Raw genomic sequence first — 23,840 nt, forward strand, 5'->3', positions numbered from 1 at the left:
CGTGAAGTGCTATGCGAACGCAAATTAACATCCAGGCCGATTAACGAGAGCTCAACAAACTACAATGCCATTCAGCGGTTAGCCAGTGAACCCGAAGTAGAAGAAGTAGAGTGGCGTTTAGAACCCTCCAGATATTCCAAGTGGTATAAGGTGAAACCCAAAGGACAGTTGGAGGTCGGGCTATCATTGGTGAGGGTCAGAAGCTGGGTACAGCGATTCATCAGCAACTGCCGTAGGCCTGAAAATAAGAGAGAGAGCTAACTCCACTAGAGCTCATGACCGCCGAAACAGAAATCATCAGAGAAGCCCAAACTGAAGCATACAGTGAAGAAATCGAGGCACTGGCAAAGAACAAACCTCTTCCGCAGAAATCCACCCTGCTCCCTTGCACTCCAATCCTTATCAACAGGATTCTACGTTCGAACACGAGGCTGCAGAACTCCGATGATCTCCCAGATGATGTCAAATTCCCTATTATTTTGCCACACTGCTGCCATTTAGAGATGGCGACTTCATTAGATACTGGGGCGTTTCTCAACGCTTTTGTGCAAATGGCGGCAAGGAGAGGATGGCCGACGAAAATGCTGAGTGACAATGGAACGAATTTCGGGGGTGCCGAGAAAGAGATCAGGGACTTAGTCAGTCAACTAGAGCACGATCAGCTCCAGCGTATGACATCTAATCACGGTGTCACTTGGTATTGGAATCCTCCGGCCGCTCCCCATTTTGGAGGTGTGTTTGAATCAATGATCAAATCGTCAAAGCGAGCAATTTATGCCGTCCTGAAAGATGCAGATATCAATGACGAAGAGTTGCAAACAACATTCATTGGAGTCGAAAGTCTAATGAACTCAAGACCGCTGACCACATTGAGTGACGATCCAAACGACGAACCAGTACTCACACCAAATCACTTCCTAATTGGTCAAATGGATGGTGACTTCATTCCCGAAAGTGTGGACAGTACAGCATTTAATCCACAGAAACGCTGGAGGCGTGTGCAAGAATTAACTCGACATGTGTGGGGACGTTGGATGAAAGAATACTTACCCCACATCGGCTCCCGTCAGAAGTGGTTCTGTCCTACGGAGAACCTTAAAATTGGAGATGTCGTGATGGTCATCGATCCGTGTGTTGCTAGAAGAGAGTGGAAAGTTGGCCGTATTGAACAAACGTATCCGGGCAGTGACCAGCTCGTGAGAGTGGTTGATGTTAGAGTTGGGAACAAAGTTCTCAAGCGATCTGTAAATAGAATTTCCCCGTTGGAATTCGCAAATACTGATTGAGACATGCGAATGTTAAACAGTGACTTATACCTAAGTTTACTTGTATAGACGAATTGTAAGTTTCACTTTTCAATTCGCGAGGGGAAAATGTTAAGAGACTAATAGTTGCGTGACCGTGACATGTTGTGTTACCCGAGTTACCAGTTGACATGTAATACGAGATTTTGTATTTTGAGCCTTTTGTTTTGTTCTGTTTTATTATCGAGATCGTGTTGTAAGAAAATATTCGCATACCGTCATCGCAAGGAGAATAAACGTACAAGTTGGACCCGTTTCAGTTACTTCGTTGTTTGTTTCGTTATTTTACGATTGGTACCGTCAACCAATTACAACAGTTATTATCGTATCGTTCATATTGTTCCTGCCCATACATGTCCCGAACAAAGTTCCAGATTAAGACCATTATGTCATTGGAGATTTCACAACCGCTACGACTGATGGTGCAATAATAGAGTTTGTGTTGATCAAGTGATGTGATGTCTACAGTAAGAAAAGAATCATCGAGGACTGATTTGGAATATGCACTGCGTTGCGACTGTAGTGGTAAGCAAACAGTTAAATTTTAAAAGCGCGGTTATAAGATCTAACAGAAGGCAAGAGTCATGTTCGCATATGTTTCATTTACATGAATTATTTCCTCTCATCTGGCACTTGGGCCGCCTGTGAATTAACATTGCCTAGTGAACTTTCTTTCTCATAAAGCAAGAAAACTAATAAGCAGTGTTGTAGGTACATGTAGTTTGTCACACTCAAACTTAGATGTGTTGCTTAGCTCTCACAAGTTTAGTCTTCTGTCCTCTGAGTCAGTGCGTTTGTTGAATGACATGTTCAAAAGGACAACAAGATGTAAGTTAAACTTGTATTGGTGGAACGTGGATACACTCTATTGACTTTTCAAAACAATAAGCAACAACCCATCCCACCTGCTATACACTCATTTACCCTGAATTAAACAAACAGCGATGAGGTTAGGGAATAGTTGTGGACAATTTGCGAAAATACATGCTGAACATTTTAAAATACCTTTCTTAATAGACTTAGGTTTAGATATAAGATACAAATTAGCAATGTAGACTTTTCAATTTCTTGTCGTATTTAATAATCTTAATTTATAATTATCAGTCAATTTTTGATATTGTACAAGTAAGTGCCTATTAAATATTCTAGCTAATTCTACTTTAACTTTTGTATGTATTTTTATCAAATGAATAGATATTTATGTTATTATTATTATTATTATTATTATCGTTATTATTATTATTATTGGTCTTATGCCTTCAACTCTTCTTACTGGTATTTCATACAGTAATATTATGGTACCTGAGGTCCACAACAAAACCTAAACTAACTTACACGAACCTCAATCATGGAAATCCATTTGAAATCTCTTTGCTTCTATCGTTTACAGTCATGTGTAGCAAGTTATCACACAGAAGTCTGAACAAATGTAACTTTTGTTTCTCTGTGCATCTTTTGAGCCCACAATACACTTCACAACATGGCCAGCTCCCAGCTGCCTTGATAACTCAGTTGGCAGGGCACTGCACTGGTATCGCAGAGGTCATGGGTTTGAATCCCATTTAAGCCTGATTTTTTTTCAGGCTTTAGTTCATAACAGTAACTGCTTAAGTTGTGTATATAACTGTGATGATCAATCATGACTTGATTTCTTTCTCCGCAGTTCAAATGTATGATCTTTCATATATTCACTTGTATTCTTCACCATAAATGGGTATATTATGTACTCACAATGTGACCAGGGGCCTGTTTCTAGAAAGCCCCAGAAACTTTTCTGGGCCGCAAAGCCATTTTTAATTAACCTGTATCTAAAAGCAGAGAGGTGTATACGCGTGAAAATATGAAAAGAACCTCTGTTCATGGAGAATACGTGTATAATATAGCTCTGTAATCATGATGTTTGAGATTTTGCTACAGCTTTGTGGATTTGAAAACTTTTTTAGGGACCTTCAAGAAAGGCGACCCCTACTCTCAGCTGGCTTGATAGCTTAGTTGGTAGAGCACTGCACTGTTATCGCAGAGGCCATGGGTTCTAATATTGTTTGAGCCTGAATTTTTTCAGGCCTAATTTCACACCTGCTTAATATGTTTTGTGTAACTGTGATGATCAGCTATGTCTTCAAATCTTTCTCTGCAGTTCAAATATATGATCTTTCATATATTCATCTTTAAAGTACTTTGCTCATAGTTTGCATTATTTTGTACAACTTAACTACAAATATCATGGAATAATAAAGTGTATTATCGTTTGTCTCACGATGTGGTCACTTGAGATGTAGATCGCGACGTTTCGACTGCTTACTGCTAGTCTTCTTCAGGCGATAAGGTCGACTGATTGCATGGTATCATTTATATCACAAAGGTCGGCTGTTATTGGTGCATTTCGATCCTCCTATTGTTCCATTGTTCCGGCGAGTAGCTGTTCCCTCAGTGGTCCGCTGTTGTACCGTTCTCCTGTTGTTGTGTTTCTTGATCGTGGGTATCCATGCTTAAGGAATTTCAATTCCACTATCCCTGTTGATGTTGTTAGGGTGAAGTCTTATGTGAATAGCTTCCTTGACCCTACGTGTGTACCAGTGAGGATCTCAATCAATAAACTTGACCTCAATCCAGATAGGATAGTGGCCGGTCTTGTGGGTGTGTTCAGAAACGGTGGAGGTCTGGGTACGGGAGAGTCGTATATCCCTGTCGTGTTCTTTGATCCTCTCCTGCATAGATCTCCCTGTTTCCCCGATGTAGAATTTGCCACACTCACAGGGAATCCTGTAGACAACACCATCTTGTTTAACCGGGTTGACGGTGTCCTTTGGTCGCACTAAGTGTGACCGAAGTGTCGTGTCGGACTTAAAGACGGTGCGAATGCCTTGTTGTTCTAGGCAGCGGCGGAGAGACTCCGAAACTCCTTGGACATAAGGTAAAACGGTGGTGGATTTAATTTCCGTGACAGGCTCTCTTCTTGGGGTTGTTTGTGCCTTTGTGATCTTCTGTACAAAAGAGGAGGGATATCCGTTAGAAACAAGTACAGATGACAGATGTTTCTTCTCTCCAGCGATTACTGATGGTTTGGTGACGAGACGCTTAGCCCGGTCGTACAGACACTTCACAATACCGTGCTTTACTGACTGAGGGTGGTGTGAATCATATACGCTAGGTACTGATCAGTATGTGTTGGTTTCCTGTAGACACTGGTGGTAAGGCGGCCATCAGGTTCTCTGTAAACTGACGTGTCGAGAAAGGCGATCTTGTTGTTGTTCTCGATCTCCATGGTGAAACGGATTGATGGTTGTTGACTGTTCAGGTCTTGCAGGAAGACGTCAACTCTATCCCGATCCAGGATGGTGAAAGTATCATCTACGTAACGTTTCCAGATCTTAGGCTTGCAAGGTGCGGACTCTATTGCTTGTTCTTCAAATATCTCCATGTAGAGATTAGCAATAACCGCGATACAGGGCTCCCCATGGCTGTGTCGTCTCGTTGTTCGTAAATCGATCCGTTGTACTGGAAGTACGTAGACCTTAATACGAAATTCAAGAGGTCCGCGATTTGAACTGGTGTAAGTGTCGTGCGGTCAGCCAGGCCTGCATCGTTCTCCATTTTTTGTAGCGCAGCTTGTAAGGCGCCCTCGATCAGTACATTGGTAAACAGTGACTCTATGTCGAAAGACACCATGATCTCGTGGTCCTGGATCTCTTCACTGGTGATGGTGGATGCGAAGTCAGTTTAGTTCTTCACTGTGAAGTTCGAGTTACCTGCAAGAGGAGATAATACGTTAGCCAAGAAAGCAGACAGGTCGTATGCAAAGGTGTTGACACACGACACAATTGGCCTAAGCGGTGTGTCGGCCTTGTGGATCCTCGGCAAACCATAGATCCTAGGTGGTTGTTTGTGTCGGGGTCTGATCTTATTATAAACCGCCTCTGATATGTGTCCACTCCGTTTCAGGGTTAGCAGCTTTTCAGATAGCTTCCGGGTCAAGCGGCCTGTTGGATCTTTGTCAAGCAGCTGGTATGGTCCAGAATCAATTAGCGCTGACATTTTTGCATGGTATGTGTCAGTGTCCAGGATTACCCTGGTGTGTCCTTTGTCGGCCGGAAGGACCATGATGGAGTTGTCCTCTTTTAAGCTTTTAAGAGCCTCCTGCAGTTCCTTCGTGATGTTGGGCGTGGGTGGTTGTGCCTGTTGAAGGATGGTGTTGATGGATCTCCTGACTGTGTCTGCTCGCTCCACATCTAGTGGCCTGACTGCTGACTCGATCTTGGCGATGATCTTGGTGGCTGGGACGCTCGTAGGAGTCACGGCAAAATTTAGACCTTTCTTCAGTAAGGACACCTCAGCTTCGTTAAGGAGAACGGTACAACAGCAGACCACTGAGGGAACAGCTACTCGCCAGAACAATGGAACAATAGGAGGATCGAAATGTGCCAATCACAGCTGACCTTTGTGATATAAATGATACCGTGCAATCAGTCGACCTTATCGTCTGAAGAAGACTAGCAGTAAACAGTCGAAATGTCGCGATCTACATCTCAAGTGACCACATCGTGAGACAAATGATAATACACTTTATTATTGCATCTACCACAATGAATAACAACAACCTTTTCCTCGACAAATATCATGGAGTTAAATTGTATAGAGTATTTTACTGGAAAAATATACAGTTTGTAAAATTCATGCGTATTTTCCATATTATTCCATGTATTTTCCATATCCTCGCTAGTCAAGATATAGGTGACTTCTTTGATAATTATCATGTTTGCCCTTTTAACTTAAATTTGTTGGTGTATGATCAAAACAAATTCAAACGTTTTTTGTGGACATCAGACAATTTTTTGAGAATCCTGGGAAATCTTCCGATAGTGGCCAGAAATCTTTGGAAAATAGTGGTATAGCATGCTCATTGGGCCCGTAGCCAATTAAAAGGCCGGATTTAGCCCACGTGACTGCTCTTAGCCAATCAGAAGGCCAGATTTCATCCAAGATGGCAGAACTGAAGATTCGCCCTGGTTTCCTTTTTGCGAAAAGTCCCTGTGAAAACCTGGAACCAATAAGGTTGGATTGGGGTGCACGTGACCCGATAAATGATGTAAGCAAAACAGGCACTAATTTTTGGGTGGGCAGAATGCCCTACATGTCTGTGCTCAGTCATGTCAGCCTTTACCCTCACTTGCGTCAGATTTTACCCTTGCTTGCGTCAGCTTTTTTCTCTCGCCCGCGTCAGGTGGGCAAAACGCCCTATGTGACAGTGCTTGCTCACATCAGATTAAAAAGCACTTCAATTGACTCGGCTCATTTGAAACACGCTGTCTTGGGTGAAGGTCATGAGAGAAAAACGACCATGGCCGATCGTTCAACAGATATTTTGGCCCTGTGGAAGAAAGTGGAAGCAATGAAAAAAATGTAGAGGAGGAGGAGGCAGAAGAGGAACAGGAAAAAAAAGGAGGATAGTAGCAGCTCTGAAGAGGAAGGAGAAGTGGAGGACAATGAACCAGACTACATGGTGAACGATCCGTGGAATCTGTTGTGTAAAAAAATGGGGGAAGATCTCAAAGAACCCTGCATGAAAGAAATGGAACGGTTCCTAGATAGGGGAAAAACCCAAGACTATGCAGAGAATGCCGCTTTCAATACCCTATTACTTGTAAGTAGAATAAGGCTACAAAGGACTTACTTAGGAGTGTCTAAAATGGACTCACCATATCAAACACGACACAATACACCATAAAGTCATGAAAACTCTTCAACGCTTTATTGACGAATATGACATGGATTCGGACGAAGCAGCAGAGTTAGCAGTGGCAAAACCAAAATTCTTGTTAAACAGAGTTATGCAGAAGAAGTTACTCCCCGACGAGTTGGATGAAGGAGAGTGACTGTAGGGTTTCGATCATTATTTGTAAGACCCACCCAAGGTGAATTCCTCCAATCAATCACCGGAGAAAGGCAAGAAGGTTGTTTGTGGGAGAGCCTACTATAAAAGATATTAGGGAGCTTGAGAAACCATGATGGTGATGTCGAGGGCAACGTCAACTGAAAAATGAGTTTATATTTTACCTACAAATCTCGCGGTACCCTAAAGTCATTTAATTTGTTTATAACTGTCGAAACTATCACAAAACTGAATCTAGGACACATCGATAAATTTGAAATAAAAAATTTAAAAAGTGAGTTGTCGTGGTTCACGTTCTCCAGACAATGCAGAATTTGGTCATTTCGCATTGTTGTTTTTCAGAGGACGGCAAAGAAATGTACCAAGAATTATAATGCTCGTGCTCAGCCACTGTTCTCCTCATTAAACCTTTTGTTTAGTGACGTTGCTGTTGCAGTTACCATCATGGTTTTCTTAAGCTCCCTATTATGCAGAGAACAGGGAGCGAATCCTGACTCAGCACAAACCATGGCGTACAGAGAACGCCAAAATTCTCAAAAACCCGTCGTAAAAGATTGTATGAACACAGACAGGGATCTGAAAAAGTGCGAATGGAAATGAGTCTAGTTCCCAACGAACATGCGGTTACACTTTGTAAAATATCAACATAATTCTTATCATGTTCCATGGTTGTTTCAGAAAACAAAGTTAAAAATACACTGAATTTGACGAATCAATCAGGTGTTGCATGATTCCTGAATGTGACCCATTCGTGACGTCACCAAACATGAGGAGATTAATCCCCACCCCACTGTACCCTCAAGCACCCAGAGACTGGGCAACACATCGAGTATATACTTAGGAAATATGTGGTCCTCATCATAACAAAAACACTACCAACCATCAAGCAGTTTGGTTAAAACCATGATTGTATGTGGGATTATGCAATAATATTGCATAAACACACATAGTCATAGGTCTTGTTGAAGGTTTGAGGATTTTATGAAACCCGAGAATCTCTCCCCTAATGAGAGTTAACAGTTAATGAACATGGTGAAAACTTGCCTGATGAAAGTTAATAGTTAATAAGATAGTGAAAACTCAAAGATGTAATCGGATCGTTGCATTTACAAATCGGCAGACAAAATGATATTTGAAATGTAAACTGCCTTTGCTTCTATTCAAATCCCTTTTAAATAACTCAAACAGACCCAGGAACACAGGTAAATAGCAATGCACTTATTTTACATGAATGTAAATAATTATGTTATTACTGATACAGTGTTCGGATCCCCTGTGCTTTGGGAGAGTGAAGATTTTCATGAACGCAAATCACTGGGAGCTAAATTCCCAGGCAAAATTGCCTACAGGCCAAAATTTAACCTTGTTCTTTTATTTTTTAAGCGGTGATGCGGTGAATAAAATCCCAATTTACAGTCTTGCAGTGATCTCAAACCCTTTGGTGTGCAATGTTTGTCTTTTTCGTGCTACGGTTTTTGGTGAAATGAAGCTATTTGCGGTGCTGTGGTTTCTTGTTTGACCTTTCTCAGACCTAAGTTTAGCATCCAAACTTCGTTAATCCGTGCTAATTTATGACAAGCACATACCATTGTTTTTAACAAAATACAGACCAACACTGTCTACATGTAGTTAATCTTCAATATGCTTCAGCTGCCAATCCAAAGCTGTTTTCATTAATACAAAACTAACAACAACAACAGCAACCATTTTATTTTGCATAATACAGAGAATATCATTCAGCAAGAGAATACATGAAACTTAAGTAAGCAAAAAAACTACTCAAAATAGTAAAAACTAAACGAGCTGAGTAGTTACAAGAATTATTACACTTTAAATTAGTTGTAGGATAAATAAAGAAAAGAAGAGGTAGAAAGAGAAAAAATATATAGATATAAATATAATAAGAAATGTAAGTAGTAACAGTACCAGTTATAGACAGAGCATTGTTTAATTAAGAGCGCTAGTAACTTAAAGAAAAAATACTAAGCTAGCATTAAACATAAGAACTTAGAAATTGCTTAGTCAAGGTTTGTTTAAATAAATGCGGAGATAAACTTTTTATCTCTTCATCCAAATTGTTCCAGATAGAAGGGCCAGAGAAATGTAGCTTCAATTTACCATAATTAGTTCTAACCTGGTCGATATAATATGTTGACTTAGATGCTAGCCTAGTATTATAGTTATGTTTAGATGATATGCATGTAAAATAATTATTGTCAAAGACCTTAGGTAATAGATTATGGTAATACTGAAACACAAAAATGGCAGTTTGCATAGTAACCAGATCCATGAGTTTAATTAAGCCTAACTGTGAAAATAAAGGGCTGGAATGAGCATCTCGTTTCAAGAATGTGATTATACGTAGAGCCTGTTTTTGCAAAGTTACAAAGTTACAATTACTATTACAAATTGGACTCTACTCAGTCTAATTACCATCATTAATAGGTGGTACAAGGGTGAACCCAAGAAGTTCCTTTTTGTGAGTCCTTTTGTGGTAACATTTCGATGTCATGGTTTTCAATATCAGTATACATCAAGTATTACTAAGTATGGTTATAAACCAAACCAAGACAGGAAGTTCCTGCTGTCTTCTCCATTCCATAAACTGTTCCTCCCCTCCCCCTCTTGTCCAAACCATTATGCTGGCTTTATTCATATGTTTTGTTTATTGCTTTTTGGTTGTTGTTATGTCCAGAATTCAGGTGCTGATGCTTTGGAGTTAAACTTATCTTGTCCTCATGGGATGGGAGAGAGAGGCATGGGCTTGGCTTGTGGCCAGGTATGTACAAATTAAACAGGCTCCATTAAGTTACCCTTAGTTTAGCCCTTTGGGTAAAAATATGCAGTCAGCAGACGACCATCTATTTATTTTATAGTGGCTGCTTATGAACATGGTTTTATCTTTTCTGGTTTCTAAGCAACGAAGGTCACCATGATGCCTTATTCTTTGTTTTTAAAGAAGGCTAATTTTCAAGAAATTTGATTTCAAATGTTCAAGTGGTTTTTTACATTTTGTAGTATAGCACTACTTCACGTAAGCTGCCACAAGAAGTAAAAACGTCCTGTTTTTGCGGTTCAGCTGCAAAAACATTCGAAATGTAAGAAGTTGAAAGTCTTACCGCAAAAACCTATGAATCTTACTGCAAGCCACAAGAAGGCACAAGAAGTTGCTGCAGGTCAAACTATCTGCTCATTTATAAGTGCCATGTTGGTGATCCAAATGCTCAGCAGCTGCTCGCAATGTTGTTCAAAGAAGTTCTTTCGGTTTGAAAATCCTACCATGGAGAAGTTCTTGCATTTCGAAAATCCTACTGCAAAGAAGTTCTTGTAGTTTTAACTTCTACCGCAAAGAAGTTTTTGCGTCTTGCAGGATCCAGGCGCAAGCAACCCGCAAGAAGCTACAAGAAGTTGCTGTAGCTACAGCAGTTAAGTTGTGCGCACGTGATGTACAACTCTTGAAGCGGCGCGCGCTTCTGCAACAAACTTGCACGCGCAACATTGGGCAAGTTTTCAACGAGTTTCTAATTTAAACATTCCTGCGTTAATTTATGTCAAGAAACGCTCTATATAGCTGGGGTGTTACTTCTGGCCATCTGAAAATGCCATCTCGTCACTTGTTTTTACAGATGTTGTTCCATCGACGCCAGATGGGATGTATACTGTATTAGTCGTTGATAAACAGAGTGAATTTGCCTGGAAATATTGAAAAATTTTAGAATTGGTGGAGCGCAAATTATTTTCGAGATATTCCTCCATTACGGTCATTACGGGCTCAATGAGTGTAAGCTTTTCAGCCCAAGACAGCCATTGTGGATTTTGGCTTCCTGCTTTTGCGATTTCTGGTGAGTAAATGTTTCTTTAATTGTTTTGAATTTGCTTTAAGCAAAACATACATCCCACACGTCAAAGTGAAACAACCCAGAACTAAGCTAAAGCCTGTTTCAGCTTAGAACCCAGAATTCGGCCAGGTTTACGATCATTGCATGACAATTGCAACAAAGCTCCATTTAATACAAAGCTATGAAATGAAATGCCATATGGTACTTTATAATAATGGTCCTAAGTTGAATGATAAATTCAGTGATAGATGATGTCCTGAATTTCATAGAGAGGAAACTGTACGTCCTTGCTGATTATTATCGTTGGTGTGTTACACGCATGGGCTCACATTGATTAGGTGAATTAATGAATCTACCCATGAGACACAAACTGACGATCTTATAGGCTGTGTGACATTTGGCAACCATTACTGTCACCCAAATGGGATCAAAATGCAGGTAAATAATCAATTCACTGCCTATATCTTAGGTTGTTGGAAACAGAGTTCATGAGAGCTATCTGCAGTGTGATTGTTTTCTTGAGAATCCTGTCCTGCTAGGCCTGGGACAACTAAAAAAGGATGTGCACTATTTTCTGGAAACTTCCAAATTATTTTTATTTTTATCTTAACCTTTTTTATCTTTTGTATTTCAGGGGCAGCAGTAAACTGTTAATGTTACATCTGCTGGATTATTCCTGGCTACCCAGGAATGAAATGAAAGAAACGATTAGCAATTATTTTAAACAATGATGTGAACAATGAATAATGACAATGACGATTCAAGAACTTTAATGATAAATGCTTTGAGTGCAGGGTGGATTGTCTTGGCAAACTGACTTCATCAGGCAAGAAGTTTACCTTTGAAAACCAAGCTTGCACACATTCAACTTCATTAACAGATAACTGATGTACATGTAGCTCACCATCACAGCTTCAACCAACTCACCCTAGATATTGACATAGTCATTAAGACTGTCTCGTATACATTAAAATTTAGAACATATTGATACAAATACATGTAATACCACTACAACCACGGTTAATAGACACTGAAATGCTGTGATGAAAAAACTCCACCACCCAAAATCAAGACTGACAGTTAATGAACTGTCAGACTACCTAATATCTTTGTTGTGAAACTTCTTCACTGCCATCTTGGAATTATGATCAGGTTTCACTTCGTTAAATTGGAGTTTTTTGAGTGAATGGTTAATGGCCGATCTGAATGGAACTTACCATCAAGCATTTTTGCTCACCATTTTTTCAAATCATTGACAAGCTGATTTTTCTGTGTAAATGATAAAAAACCCACATTTCCAGAACGATGTGAACAAGACATTGTGCACTTGAATATCATATCACGATTATATGTATTTATTGGACTGCAAGTAGCACAAGCCTCAATTAAAACCCAAGAGACAAGAACAACAACTTTTATTATGACTCGCATATTTACAATATATAACTACAGTAATATATAAAGTACATGTAAATGGTCAGGTATATCAGTGTCCATGCATTAATTTATCTGCATCCACTCAACCTTCCCAGTGTGTACTCCACCAAAATAACAAAATAGGCTACATATAATGCATATGATATAGAATATTCACCATTAATTTCATCCTGTATTTTTTGTAACATGGTACATGTATAAAACAGGTACACAAGCTTTCTCAAGGGTTACTGACAAATGCTGCACTGATCACTTGCATTTTCTTTGAATAAAATACCATACATAAACTGTAACAAACAACAGTGAAATAAGGCTTTCACTTCATATTAGTCTGCTGGCAGATGGTTTTTTCTTCAAGGGTCACTAGGACGAACGTTTAGTTATCGCAAACACAAAAGGGTGGTATGGCGGTGGCTGAGTAGGGAAGAACGTGGGACAAGGGTGGTATGGCTGAGTAGGGAAGAAGGCAAGACTAGTGTGTGCCGCGTCCATGTCTTGTTCTATTCCCCTTTAGCCAAAACATCTCACCTCATAACCCCTACTGGATTTTGAGGGAAAAACAGACTGCCAACAGTCTAAAGCTTTGTTCACAAATTAAAGCCAAAACATGATTAGAGTAAACATGTTTCACCTAAACATGTTTGTTATGGCATTGTTCACATCAGACGACGTTTCATGCCTGGTTGTATCATTATTTATGCTGTTTCATGGTAACCGCTTTAGTCATTAAGTTTTGCGGCAATGTTCTTCCAAATATTCTGCTTTCTACCCATCACCGATAATTGCCATTGTATTTCTTCATCAGCCCATATTTCAACTAGACATTTGGCCCCAATTTTGGTTCTTTTGGGCAGCGCATCCATCCGCCATTTTGAACGTGTTTGGTCTGATCATGATTGAAACTACCTTGCGAGGTTGTTTCAGTCATGCTCAGAGTGATCATGTTTCAATCATGATTCATGCAACGCACTGTCTGATGTGAACACTTTTCATAATGAAACATGTTTCATTTGTGATCAGACTAATCATGTTTTGACTTAGTGTGAACACAACTTAACTTCATATAGACAACACAACATTTAATTTGCTAAACAATGAACAAAATGCTTGACAACAGAACACACAGAACAATGCTATATTGTCCTAATCTATTCATTTACCAAATCAACCAGTCAATTGTTAAAGCCTGCTGATAGCTAAGATACATGTCAGGAAGAAGCTTGACGCTTATTGATGGCCACCAACATTAATAAACACTATAATACACAATAAACACTTCATCATTTCATGGCTAAGAGCATGAATGAGTTGGCTCATAGAGCCCCTCGATTTTCTCAGAACACACTCTTCAATTTCATATCAAAAATGACAAACCAATCATCATTCTGGAAATTTGGCATAGAGTTGCTGTGCTTCTACTGCCTTTACTGCCTCCATACACAGTGAGAAACAGGAAAAATAAACATCTTTTGGTCACATGTGATGCATAGGTTCTGATATCCAAATATGGTTGCTTATTGACACCCTTTAGGTGGCTTAATTCGTTATTTGGTAAAATCATTCTATAATAAATAATTATTTATTACATATTTGAAATAGATTTCAACAGAGCACAACAACAAAAATCAAGATGAGCATTGCTTTTATTAGGAGCAGTTTCTTTCTTATTAAGTCCACTGAAAGACTGACTAGTTACCATGATGTGGCACATAAAAGCTAAGAGGAGACATTGTAACCAACAGTCCCCTATACATACATGCAGATTATACATTTTTCATTGAGTTATAAATAACATAATCAGGACACACATGTAGTGGAAGTACAGCATGATAACAACCATTTTAATAATTGAATGAAAATTCAACAGGCATAAGTTAGGATAGCTTTTACTTGAAATAAAGATTGGATTATTTCTATTTAATTATTAGAGACAGATTAACACATTCTATTTTTGTGTTCCCTTATGATGGGTTTTAGTAGCTTCATTTAGTTGTAGTCCAAATATAAAGGACTGATGTTTCTCTACATGTATGTGTTCAGGTATATGAACATGATATGGAGCTGCTAATTTTACATTGTAAGTTGAAGTTGTATGTCTGTATTCCACTGTAAAGCTATAGGTTCATTTCTGAGTTAAGTTTTGACACATGTAGTGAGTTCAGGTGGATTTCACTTGTTCACATTCTTGACTTAAAGAAACCTACATGTACACGATTCAAGTTCGAAAGTGTTTCCAACTGTGTAATTATACATGCAGTTTTGAATATATACTTGTAACCCATGTCTTTTGCAAAGGATGAGTTTCAACAGCTCAAGTGGCAGCTGTCACAAGTGTTGAAAGCATCTTATTCTCTTTGTAAGCAGGAGTATTCCACATCAATCTGTAATTCTCAGGTTAATTCCATGAACTCTAATGGTGACTTGTGTTGTTAAAGCCAGTTTCTACAAAATATAGCATCAGTAATGGTGTTGTTGATATTAACATCTGCATACTGCCACTTGCGTACATACTTTAGTATCACCCAACTAGTGGACTAATGCAAATCCTGCATTTTAATTGGCTACACCACTAGAAGACTATTAGTAATAGTCCTTGAGTTGCGAATTTGGCGCAATCGAGCATGACGCTTTCTTTCATTTTATTCCTAAGTAAATATTTCTTCAGCTTGCATTTGCTAACTTTATTTTTGCCTTTTCTGTCCGACTAGTTGGGTGATACTAAAACAATTAGACCCTTTGCCCTCGAGGGCCACCGGTCAATAGCCCATTTGGCTTTGCCTCGTGGGCTAATTGTTAAGTAGTTGTTACTGCAGTGTTCATATGGGTTATTTGCATTATGCACAATTAGTACAACTTCACCCGCAATATGAAATAAAGATAATAGTCACATATTTTAAAAGGGTATAAAAAAGAATGCAGAAAAATTATATATGTATATCTGTAATTTGCTTTATGCTTCAATCTCCCCAAGCAGAATTGCAAGAATAAAATTAGCCAAAATGAGATATGTGCTGAGCTCTGTTCATAAAGGCAATACAAAACACAGCATGGAGTAAAATGGCCATGAGAAAATTATTACACATAGCTGGTTTATTAAACTCGGAAAAAAACCAATTGGAAATATCAATACAAGTTATCATTAAATTTGAATTGCCTGTGAAGGTGAGAGGAATGAAACTGCCAAAGCCCGTGCGAAGCAGGGGCACGCCCCACCCCAGCACAGATTGCATTTTGACAAATAAATGTAATGAAAATAAATGCTAATAAGTAAGAAAAATTACGCAACAGCAAGATACAGGATTTTATGTGATGATTCATGAATATGACATTATTTGTGCACATTATTGCAGTTTCAAAATTCAAAACATTATCCTCGGTACCAAGCTCCCAACCTCTCCTCATGCAATGGGTAAAATCATTATGTAAATACATGGTTCAATTGTCAAATAAAATTTTATATGTGAGCAAATAATGTGTTTAATTTGTTCTGACTGTTTCTATATGTGTTTCAAATAGATGCTTGATACATTTAGATATTTGGTATGCAAAGTTTCATATTCAGCGAAATTAATTATAATGATCTCATATGATATACATAGTGAATTTTTTTAACAAATAATCAAACAGCTTTCATTGAAATTTAATATAATTAGGCTTATGATCACCTGCTGATTGTACACATTCTGGTATGTGATCTATCAGTAGTATACTGGTTAATCAACTGAATGTATCCTGTCTGTTTTAAGATATTTTATTAGAGCCTTTTGTTCTGTATTTGCCTGCATTAGATCAATATTGAAATCCCCAAGCAATACAGTTGGAATTGTAGATTCTATTAATACTGAGTTGTGAAGATGAGTGAGAGCATCAATTAACTGTGAAATTGTAGCTTTAGTTTTTGTGCGATATATACCAATGACATGAATATTTAGAATTGGTTGGCTTAAAACCATAACAGTAATTTCAAAAAAAAATTAAAGTTACCTCTGTATGCAATTTTAGTACAATTCAAAACATTCTTAATGTACACAGCAGTTCCATAGCAAGTTCTTATGACTAAACTCATTTCTTAAAGAGTAATTCAGAAAGCAGATATGCATCATCTCTATCTGACAAGCAAAGTTTTGATTCAATAAAAATGTTGACATCAGCTTTTTGAATGTTGTCATCACTTCGCACGTCATCTATGTGGAAGTGGAGAGATCTAACATTCTGAAACAAGATTGTTTTTGTTTGGGGTGAATTGTCAGTCTTTAACACTTATACCCAGCCCGTTTTATGAAGCTCAATTAGGCATAGAAATTTTCATAGAGCTCTACGCCTCTACGGTAGTATTTTGAATGTTTAAGCTCCGTTTCTCTCGGATATGCATACACCGTAGAGTTTTAGTGGCATATAGTTACTGTAGCAAATATTATATCACTTAGGAAATGTTGAGTGTTGTTAAGGATTGCAGTGTTTTAATAATTGTTTTCAACTTACAATTCTGTATTGAGTTTACCCTGACTACGCTCTATGCTCTACGCCCTACGCTCTACGTTCTACGCTCTACACTCTACACTGCACTCCATTTTCCACCTTCTACGCTCTATGCTCTACGTATTTACGAGTTTATCAGTTCAAGGATTTTTGACTACTCTCTACACTAGCTTGGAGGCTTAAAAAACCAGTAGAGTGATAAAAAATATTAGGTTGCAAGTGCAAGTTTCTTGACCATCTGCGATGCTGTAATTTTTGTAATTGTAATTTATTGGCTTTCTTTATTATCTCTTCTATGTTACACCCGCTTTCAGTGTTACATGCATAGGCGACACCTTTTGACCATCTCTCGATGTTCCATCTTTTGACATGGTATGTAAACAGCTGAAATACCGTTTACCTGTGAAACTAGCAATTTTTCTGGTTATTAGCAGAACAAATGTGACCTCTCACGCGAAAACTTACACTACGGCTATCCGTTCGAGCGCTTAAAAACCATTCGCTTACCGTTTGCCATCCATTTGTCATCCATTCATGATCGATAGGATGCCATTCGAACGGATTCGATCATCTGTTCAGAAAAAATTCTAGTCGTTCGAATGGCTGCTGCTATCCGTTCGAAAGAAATCTTCATCCGTTTGAATGGCTGAGGTTATCCATTTGAAAAAAATCTTCATCCCTTCAAACGGCTGAGGTTATCCGTTCGATGAAAATTGTCATTCGTTCAAACGGCTGAGGTCGTCCGTGCAAATAAAATCTTCATCCGTTTGAAAAAAAATGGTCATCTGTCCGAAAAAATAGTTATCCGTTCGAAAAAAAAATACAGTTTTTCGAACAGCTGATATTATCCGTTTGAAAGGAACTGCGGTGGTTCGAACAGCTAATGTCACCTGTTGGGAAAAATAGTATTCAGCTGTTCGCACGGCTGCTGCTGTTTGTTCACACAAAACTAATCAGTTGTTCGATCGGCCAACAGTTTCTGATGGGATTTAGGCTTTCAAACGGCTGGGATTATCTGTTTAGAAGGAACTTTATACAGCCACCCGAATGGCTGTGTTCGTTTAAAACAAACATTCAACCTTTCTGATTCAAACGGCCATGTTTGTCCATTCTGAAAGAAAAACTGTATTTAAAATCACAGTTCAAGAAATAAATACTTTGAACAGATGTCGTAACAACTCATGTTATGCTGTGTTACAATTGTTTCGAGCGGATTGTCAAGGAAACTTTAAACGATAGCAATTAAACCCGCACAACGCGTGGCAGGAGAATGGGCCTCTCCCCTATTTTTTTGCTCACCGTTTTTCACGCTGCACCCCAACTAACTCAACTAAACAAACTTAAAACTCAGACTCTAAAGGGCCATTCGAAAAGACGTTCTTTCTTTCTCTTTGGAAAACTCAAATCTGGAATATTACAGTGAATCAAATCGGTAGACGAGGTATTACCAAAAGACAGACAGGACATAATATTAAAATAAACTTGGTGCTCTACTCTGAAGAGAGATGTTGAAACAAGACAAAGGTATTGTTTACTAGTGAGTTCTGTCGAAGTGCACTTGATCTCTATCAACAAAACTTGTGTTTCAGGTCATGCACAACAGGTCGACGTTTGGTATACAAATTTGTGCACATTGTGAAGAGACAGATTCGGGTCTGATGGAAAACAATTATTGCTGGTTCTATTCTGTTAACAGCTTTTGGTGTCCATTTTTGTCAAGTTTTGAAAGCAGAAATGAAGAAGTGTGTGATAAGAATTACAACTATAGACCTACGAAAGTGGAGCAAAAACATGTTCTTTATCAAAACATCAAGATCTCCCGCATTTTCACCATTCGTTCAATACAAACCCTTTTCTTCAGCTGTTCAAACGCCTGGAATATGTTCCAAATACTACTTTAGCCGTTCGAATGGCTGCCATCATCCGTTCGAAATTTTTCGTTAGCCGTTCGAACGGCTGGCATCACCTGTTCGAACAGCTGGCGTCATCCGTTCGAAATTTTTCGTTAGCCGTTCAAACGGGTGGCACCACCCGTTTGAAATTTTTCGTTCGCCATTCGAATGGCTGGCATCATCTGTTTGAAATTTTTCCAGTGTTGTTCGAACGTTAGTAGCATCCATTTGAAATTTTTCCATGGCCATTCCAACGGTACTCAAAACTGTTTTGAACGGCTGGAACATCCGTTTCCCATCCGTTCATTAGCCGTTCACCAGCCGTTCGTTTTGACTGTTTAACAGATATCCATTAGTGACGTTTTCGCGTGAGAGGTCACAAATGACAGGTGCAAGATAATTACTGACCTCAAATGAATAAAGAAGATTGTGGACTCCCTATTTATGGGATAATTCAAACGATTTTAATGTAGTCGATCGGCTCTCAATAGTGACTTCTGTTAGAATTGGGCCACTACTGCTCACTTAATATTCAAAAGATGTAAACATTCAAAGCAGTCGATTTATCCCTCACAAAATGTTTCCTTGATGCTCCTAGCCTTAGTTTGATGTCAAATAAATCCATCTTTGGTGACTAAAAGTCGAGGTCGACCGTAAAGAAGCCACTTGCGCTTACATTTTGACATAAGCCAGGTTACATAGCATGTCAAGAGATAGTTGCTATGCACGTAACACTGAACGTGGGTGTAAAGTGTTATTAAAGTGTTATTAAGGTTTACTGTATTTTAATAATCTTTTTAATGTACAATTCTGTATTGAGATTACCCTCTACGCCCTACGCTCTACACTATATGTTCTACCATCTACATTCTACTTTATTGCCGCTTTTCATGTGACGTCATCATTTTCCAAAATACCAGCTACTCTCTTCAATCTATGCTCTACGATCTACCATCTACCCTCTAAGCCCATCTAGGCTCCACGTTCTACCAGCTACTCTCTTCGACCTACACTCTGTGCTCTACGTTTCTTTCCAGCACGTTTCGTCTCTATCTGAGACCTCTTCAGGGAATGATTACAACTAACATCGAACATCATATAAAGCTTTCCATGGCAGCATATGTAGGTTTCCATGGCATGTCTACTTCATATCTTTCCCCTTTGAACTGCACTGAGTTCTCAAATGCTTTTATTGCTTCAGCTTCCTCTTTTTTCAACAGTTCTCTTTCTGTGATAGACCCAGATGAGGCGACCTCCCAAAACTTCTGCAATACGGAACTCAATTTTTTCTCTTGCTGGTGAACGAAATGGGCCATGTCGAAATTTGTCTGCTGCACGCCGTCCTCTGTCAGCTCAGGTGAACCAATACACGTCCAGCCTAGAGGTGTCAGTCAAGCCACCGGCTCCCCAGGTTGGCCACGGTCATTTCCAATGGAAAAGTGCAATTTGGCATAGTCTATGCCAATCAGCATGTCAATGATTGGCCGAGGGCCAAGATAGGGGAAGTTAACACCTTGCAGGTGCTTCCACTTTCCCGATTGCCCTTTCCAGTTAACTGGTCTTATGTTCCCAGTCACCTGTATTGCTGTAAATGATTAAATTCTTGCATGAGTCTTGCCATCGATACTCTGCAGGTCAAACTCCACTGGCATGGTTTCAAAGGAATCTTCCTCGCCACGTTAACTGTGATCCATTGGGTACTTCCTTCCAATTCTAGCTCAGCAGCCACATTACCATTTATGTAGGTGATTGTGTTTCCTTCATTGAGTAAGGCATTTACGATCATTCTTTGCTCCCCATTCTTCACCGATACACATACTGTACCCAAGGTGAGATACTGCGCTGGCTCTGGAGCTTTTGTGGTTGCCATGGTTGTTGTTAAGGAGTGTTCAGGATGTGTACTTCGCTCCCCCTCCATGCCGGAACTGCATGCATTGTTTTCACCAGCTCCCATGTCCAAGGGTAGGCTTCTCTCTGGCTCTATCACTTGTCACTGGCTAGCACTTCCACCATTTACAAACTGATCTCCATGCATACCTGATTGTGCGCTTTCTGACAGCCGTAAATACCACACCGACTATTTTGCGCATGTCGCCCTCCCTTGTGATTTCTTCAGAAGCAACGATAACAGAGTCTTAGCTGTTTGGCCTTTTGCCAAGGACTTTGCACATCCATTTTCTCAAACTCTTCCCAGCTTCACACTGGATGATCTTTGTTACAAAATGGGCAATTTGTACTAACAGGCTTTCCTGAACCGGTTGTCCAACCAAAGAATGTGTGACCTATCTTGCTGTTTTCCTGTCAGCCCACATAGTGTCTCTGCCACAACAGTCTGAAATTTGGCCTCTTGCATGATCCACTCACAAAGTGTCTCAACACGTTCTACTCTTTTCTGCTCAAACTACCATCTGTTGTAATTACATGTAGCAAGTATAATACTGGTCATTTTTCTTGTACCTTCATGTACAAGGACCCATTGCCAAGTTCCTCTTTTCTTCCAGTCTCTTTCAGATTTATGACAATCACGTCCAGTAAGTCTGCAAACCTGTCTAGGTCCTTGGTTTTTCCAGGACGAATTGGTCGGAACTGGTCCAATTCCTCCAAATGCAAATTGATCTGATGACATTGACCACAGAATTTTCTCTCCAATCTGCCCTTGGCCGCTTCTTAGGCCTTGACCAAATGTCCTAAGCTCTCAACTGCTGCCAACACTTCTCCAGATAGGTACTTCTTTAGCTGCAACAATTTATACTCTGCACTGGCTGCCGCTTTGTCAACACAAGCCATAAATGCTGCCTTCCAGCTCCCATATGACCTCTAATGTCTCCACTAAATACCAGAATAGAAACCCTTGTCAATTGTTTCCACAAGTCTTTCCCGAGCTCATGTTTCGGTGATTCTTCAACAGTCTTCTCCTCCTCTTCTGGCTTAACATCCCTTTTGGCAGGCTTGGAGGCGACAACTCAAGCTCCTCGTCTATGGCATCTTCGAGCTTCAGATATTTCTCTTTGCAGTCTCCTTTTGCACGGGCTAATTCCTACTTCGCCTCTCTAACTTCGACTTCCATTTCTTTTTAACAACAGGCATATTCTTCCTCCATTTTCTTTTAAGCACACTTGACCAATTCTTTTTCGGGTAATCACTCTTCAAGCTCAATGCTCTTATTTCATGGTTACTTGCCACTCCATCTTCTAATAAATCCACTGCTGATTTTTTTGTCTTGTCAATAGCGATTTTGACGTGGCTTTCTTGATTTTTTGCTTTTCTATTTTATCTGCAATTTCATCGTGGGTATCTTCGGCATCGTCTGTGCCCCTTGCTCAGTTGCGCTGCTGCTTCTTCGAATTTGACATTTCTTGAATTCAGTGAATTTCCCCAATGCAAACCTCGCTCTGCTAACAGTATGGTGCTAAGTTAAACTGTTTATTCCAACTTGAAATGAACAGCAATCTCTACGACAAATTACGACTCTAAAAACTGGTAAACAATATCTCCATGTGGTCACAAAACATCCACTAAGCGTTCAAAGTCATGTGACCTAAGTATCCGCACTTTTTGAGTACACTATTTAAGAAATAGAAAACATGTACTGTGTTTCTATCGGGTTATAGAAACAAGGGTGGAAGTTTGGGAGAACGAGAAATGCACAGTTTCCACAGCTGTTTCAAGTTCTCACAAACTTTCACGAGTGTTTCTTTAACTCGATAGAAACACGGAGAACATGTTTTCTATTTCTTTTAGAAAACACCATGATGAAAAAAAGGAAAACAACTTGTTAACTTTGATTATCAAAATGTAAATTCTCTTTGCTCATGCCATCATTACGTCAAGAGCTTGTGCTAGTTCTGTGTTTCTATCGAGTTTTAGGATAAATCTACTAGCTTTCTATTACGAATGCTGTTCTATGATTGGCTACGTTACTCACTATGTATTCGGTGATAGATAGTGAGTAGCATAGCAGTGTGCGCTTCTTAACAAAATTAAGGCCACTTATTGGCATATTTTTCAAAGTGTCTTTGAAGACGATTTAGGTAAAGTTTTGAACGACTAGTATAGTTATAATAAAACAATTAGATTATTTGCTCGATTTCTATGCTTGATAGCTGACTCGGGCTGCGCCCTCTTCAACTATCACGTGATAGAAATCGCGAGCTCATAATCTAATTGCTTAATAGAAACACAATTTTTAACCAATCCACGTGCATATTTTCTTAGGACTGTTTTCTAAAACAAAATGTGCTTCCCATCAGTTAGCATGACTACAGTTAAATGAAGATTTAAAGACTGCCATTCTACTGTTGCGTGATTTACGTTTTAGCGAAAGCCATTTAGTTCTGTTACTGTGTTTAACCTCACTGAATAAAGGAAGTAAAATTACCCAACTGGGTAACCGCAAAGCAGGGACGCTTCCAGAATTTCTCACATTTCGCTTAAGGCTTTAAGCGTGGAGCTATTTCTGGTATAGCACATGAGCTCGCCTCTAATAAAGGCCCTCTTGTTGCTCGCGGGATGAAACAACTCAAAGGGAATGTGCAGATACCTGTTTAGTGGCTTTTGATAGGTAGAAAACTGCAGATTGCTAAAATTAGCATCTTTGTAAAGAAATAAATCGAGAAATGAAATACTACTTTCATCAATAACATAGTACGTAAGTTTAAAGGAAAGTGAAGAATAATCATCGCAGTAAATTTTCCAATTTAAGCAATTGGAAAGAAGAAGTCTGAAAAAAATGAGGGTTTCAACTCAATTTGAACCCGTGACCTCCGCGATACTGGTGCGATGCTCTACCAACTGAGCTATGAAGCCACACATTGAGAGCGAGGTCAATTAATTGAGTTCATACATGTATCTTCCTGTGAGGAGTGAAATGATGTGAAGAATATATGAAATAATTCATATTTGAACTGCGGTCGTAGATGAAAGTGAAGAATGATCATCGCAGTAAATTTTCCAATTTAAGCAATTGGAAAGAAGCCTGAAAAAAATCAGGGCTTCAACG

General features: G+C 39.3%; 4 protein-coding genes across 10 annotated transcripts in view; 1 reads left to right on the top strand and 3 right to left on the bottom strand.

The window, feature by feature from the left end:
- The window catches only part of LOC145467748 (uncharacterized), a 113,261-nt gene extending 96,246 nt beyond the window's left edge, over positions 1-17,015 (bottom strand). The window contains exon 1 of the mRNA XM_081451349.1: positions 17,002-17,015. The gene's annotated coding sequence lies outside the window, so the exon portion shown is untranslated. The remainder of the gene's footprint in view (positions 1-17,001) is intronic.
- LOC145467664 (dihydropyrimidine dehydrogenase [NADP(+)]-like) overlaps positions 1-23,840 on the top strand; it is a 278,425-nt gene that overhangs the window by 196,924 nt on the left and 57,661 nt on the right. For all 7 annotated transcript variants that reach the window (XM_081451259.1, XM_081451260.1, XM_081451265.1 and 4 more), the window contains one exon: positions 9,890-9,973. In XM_081451259.1, the coding sequence (XP_081307385.1) occupies positions 9,890-9,973 (84 nt within the window). The remainder of the gene's footprint in view (positions 1-9,889; positions 9,974-23,840) is intronic.
- LOC145467747 (uncharacterized) lies at positions 1,627-9,882 on the bottom strand. The gene has a single exon (XM_081451348.1). It carries the CDS (start codon positions 5,403-5,405, stop codon positions 5,025-5,027), a length of 381 nt encoding a protein of 126 aa, XP_081307474.1. The 5' UTR covers positions 5,406-9,882; the 3' UTR covers positions 1,627-5,024.
- LOC145467745 (uncharacterized) lies at positions 10,859-23,698 on the bottom strand. The gene is made up of 2 exons (XM_081451347.1): positions 17,411-23,698; positions 10,859-17,297 (listed from the first exon to the last, which is right to left on the bottom strand). Exon 1 carries the CDS (start codon positions 20,793-20,795, stop codon positions 20,415-20,417), a length of 381 nt encoding a protein of 126 aa, XP_081307473.1. The 5' UTR covers positions 20,796-23,698; the 3' UTR covers positions 10,859-17,297; positions 17,411-20,414.

The sequence above is a fragment of the Orbicella franksi genome, chromosome 14 (assembly GCF_964199315.1).
Source record: "Orbicella franksi chromosome 14, jaOrbFran1.1, whole genome shotgun sequence".
Classification (NCBI taxonomy): Eukaryota; Metazoa; Cnidaria; class Anthozoa; order Scleractinia; family Merulinidae; genus Orbicella; species Orbicella franksi.

Excerpts from the sequence above, each read along its gene's own strand:
- LOC145467747 (XM_081451348.1), bottom strand. The coding sequence starts at position 5,405 with ATGGTCCTTCCGGCCGACAAAGGACACACCAGGGTAATCCTGGACACT.
- LOC145467745 (XM_081451347.1), bottom strand. The coding sequence starts at position 20,795 with ATGGGAGCTGGTGAAAACAATGCATGCAGTTCCGGCATGGAGGGGGAG.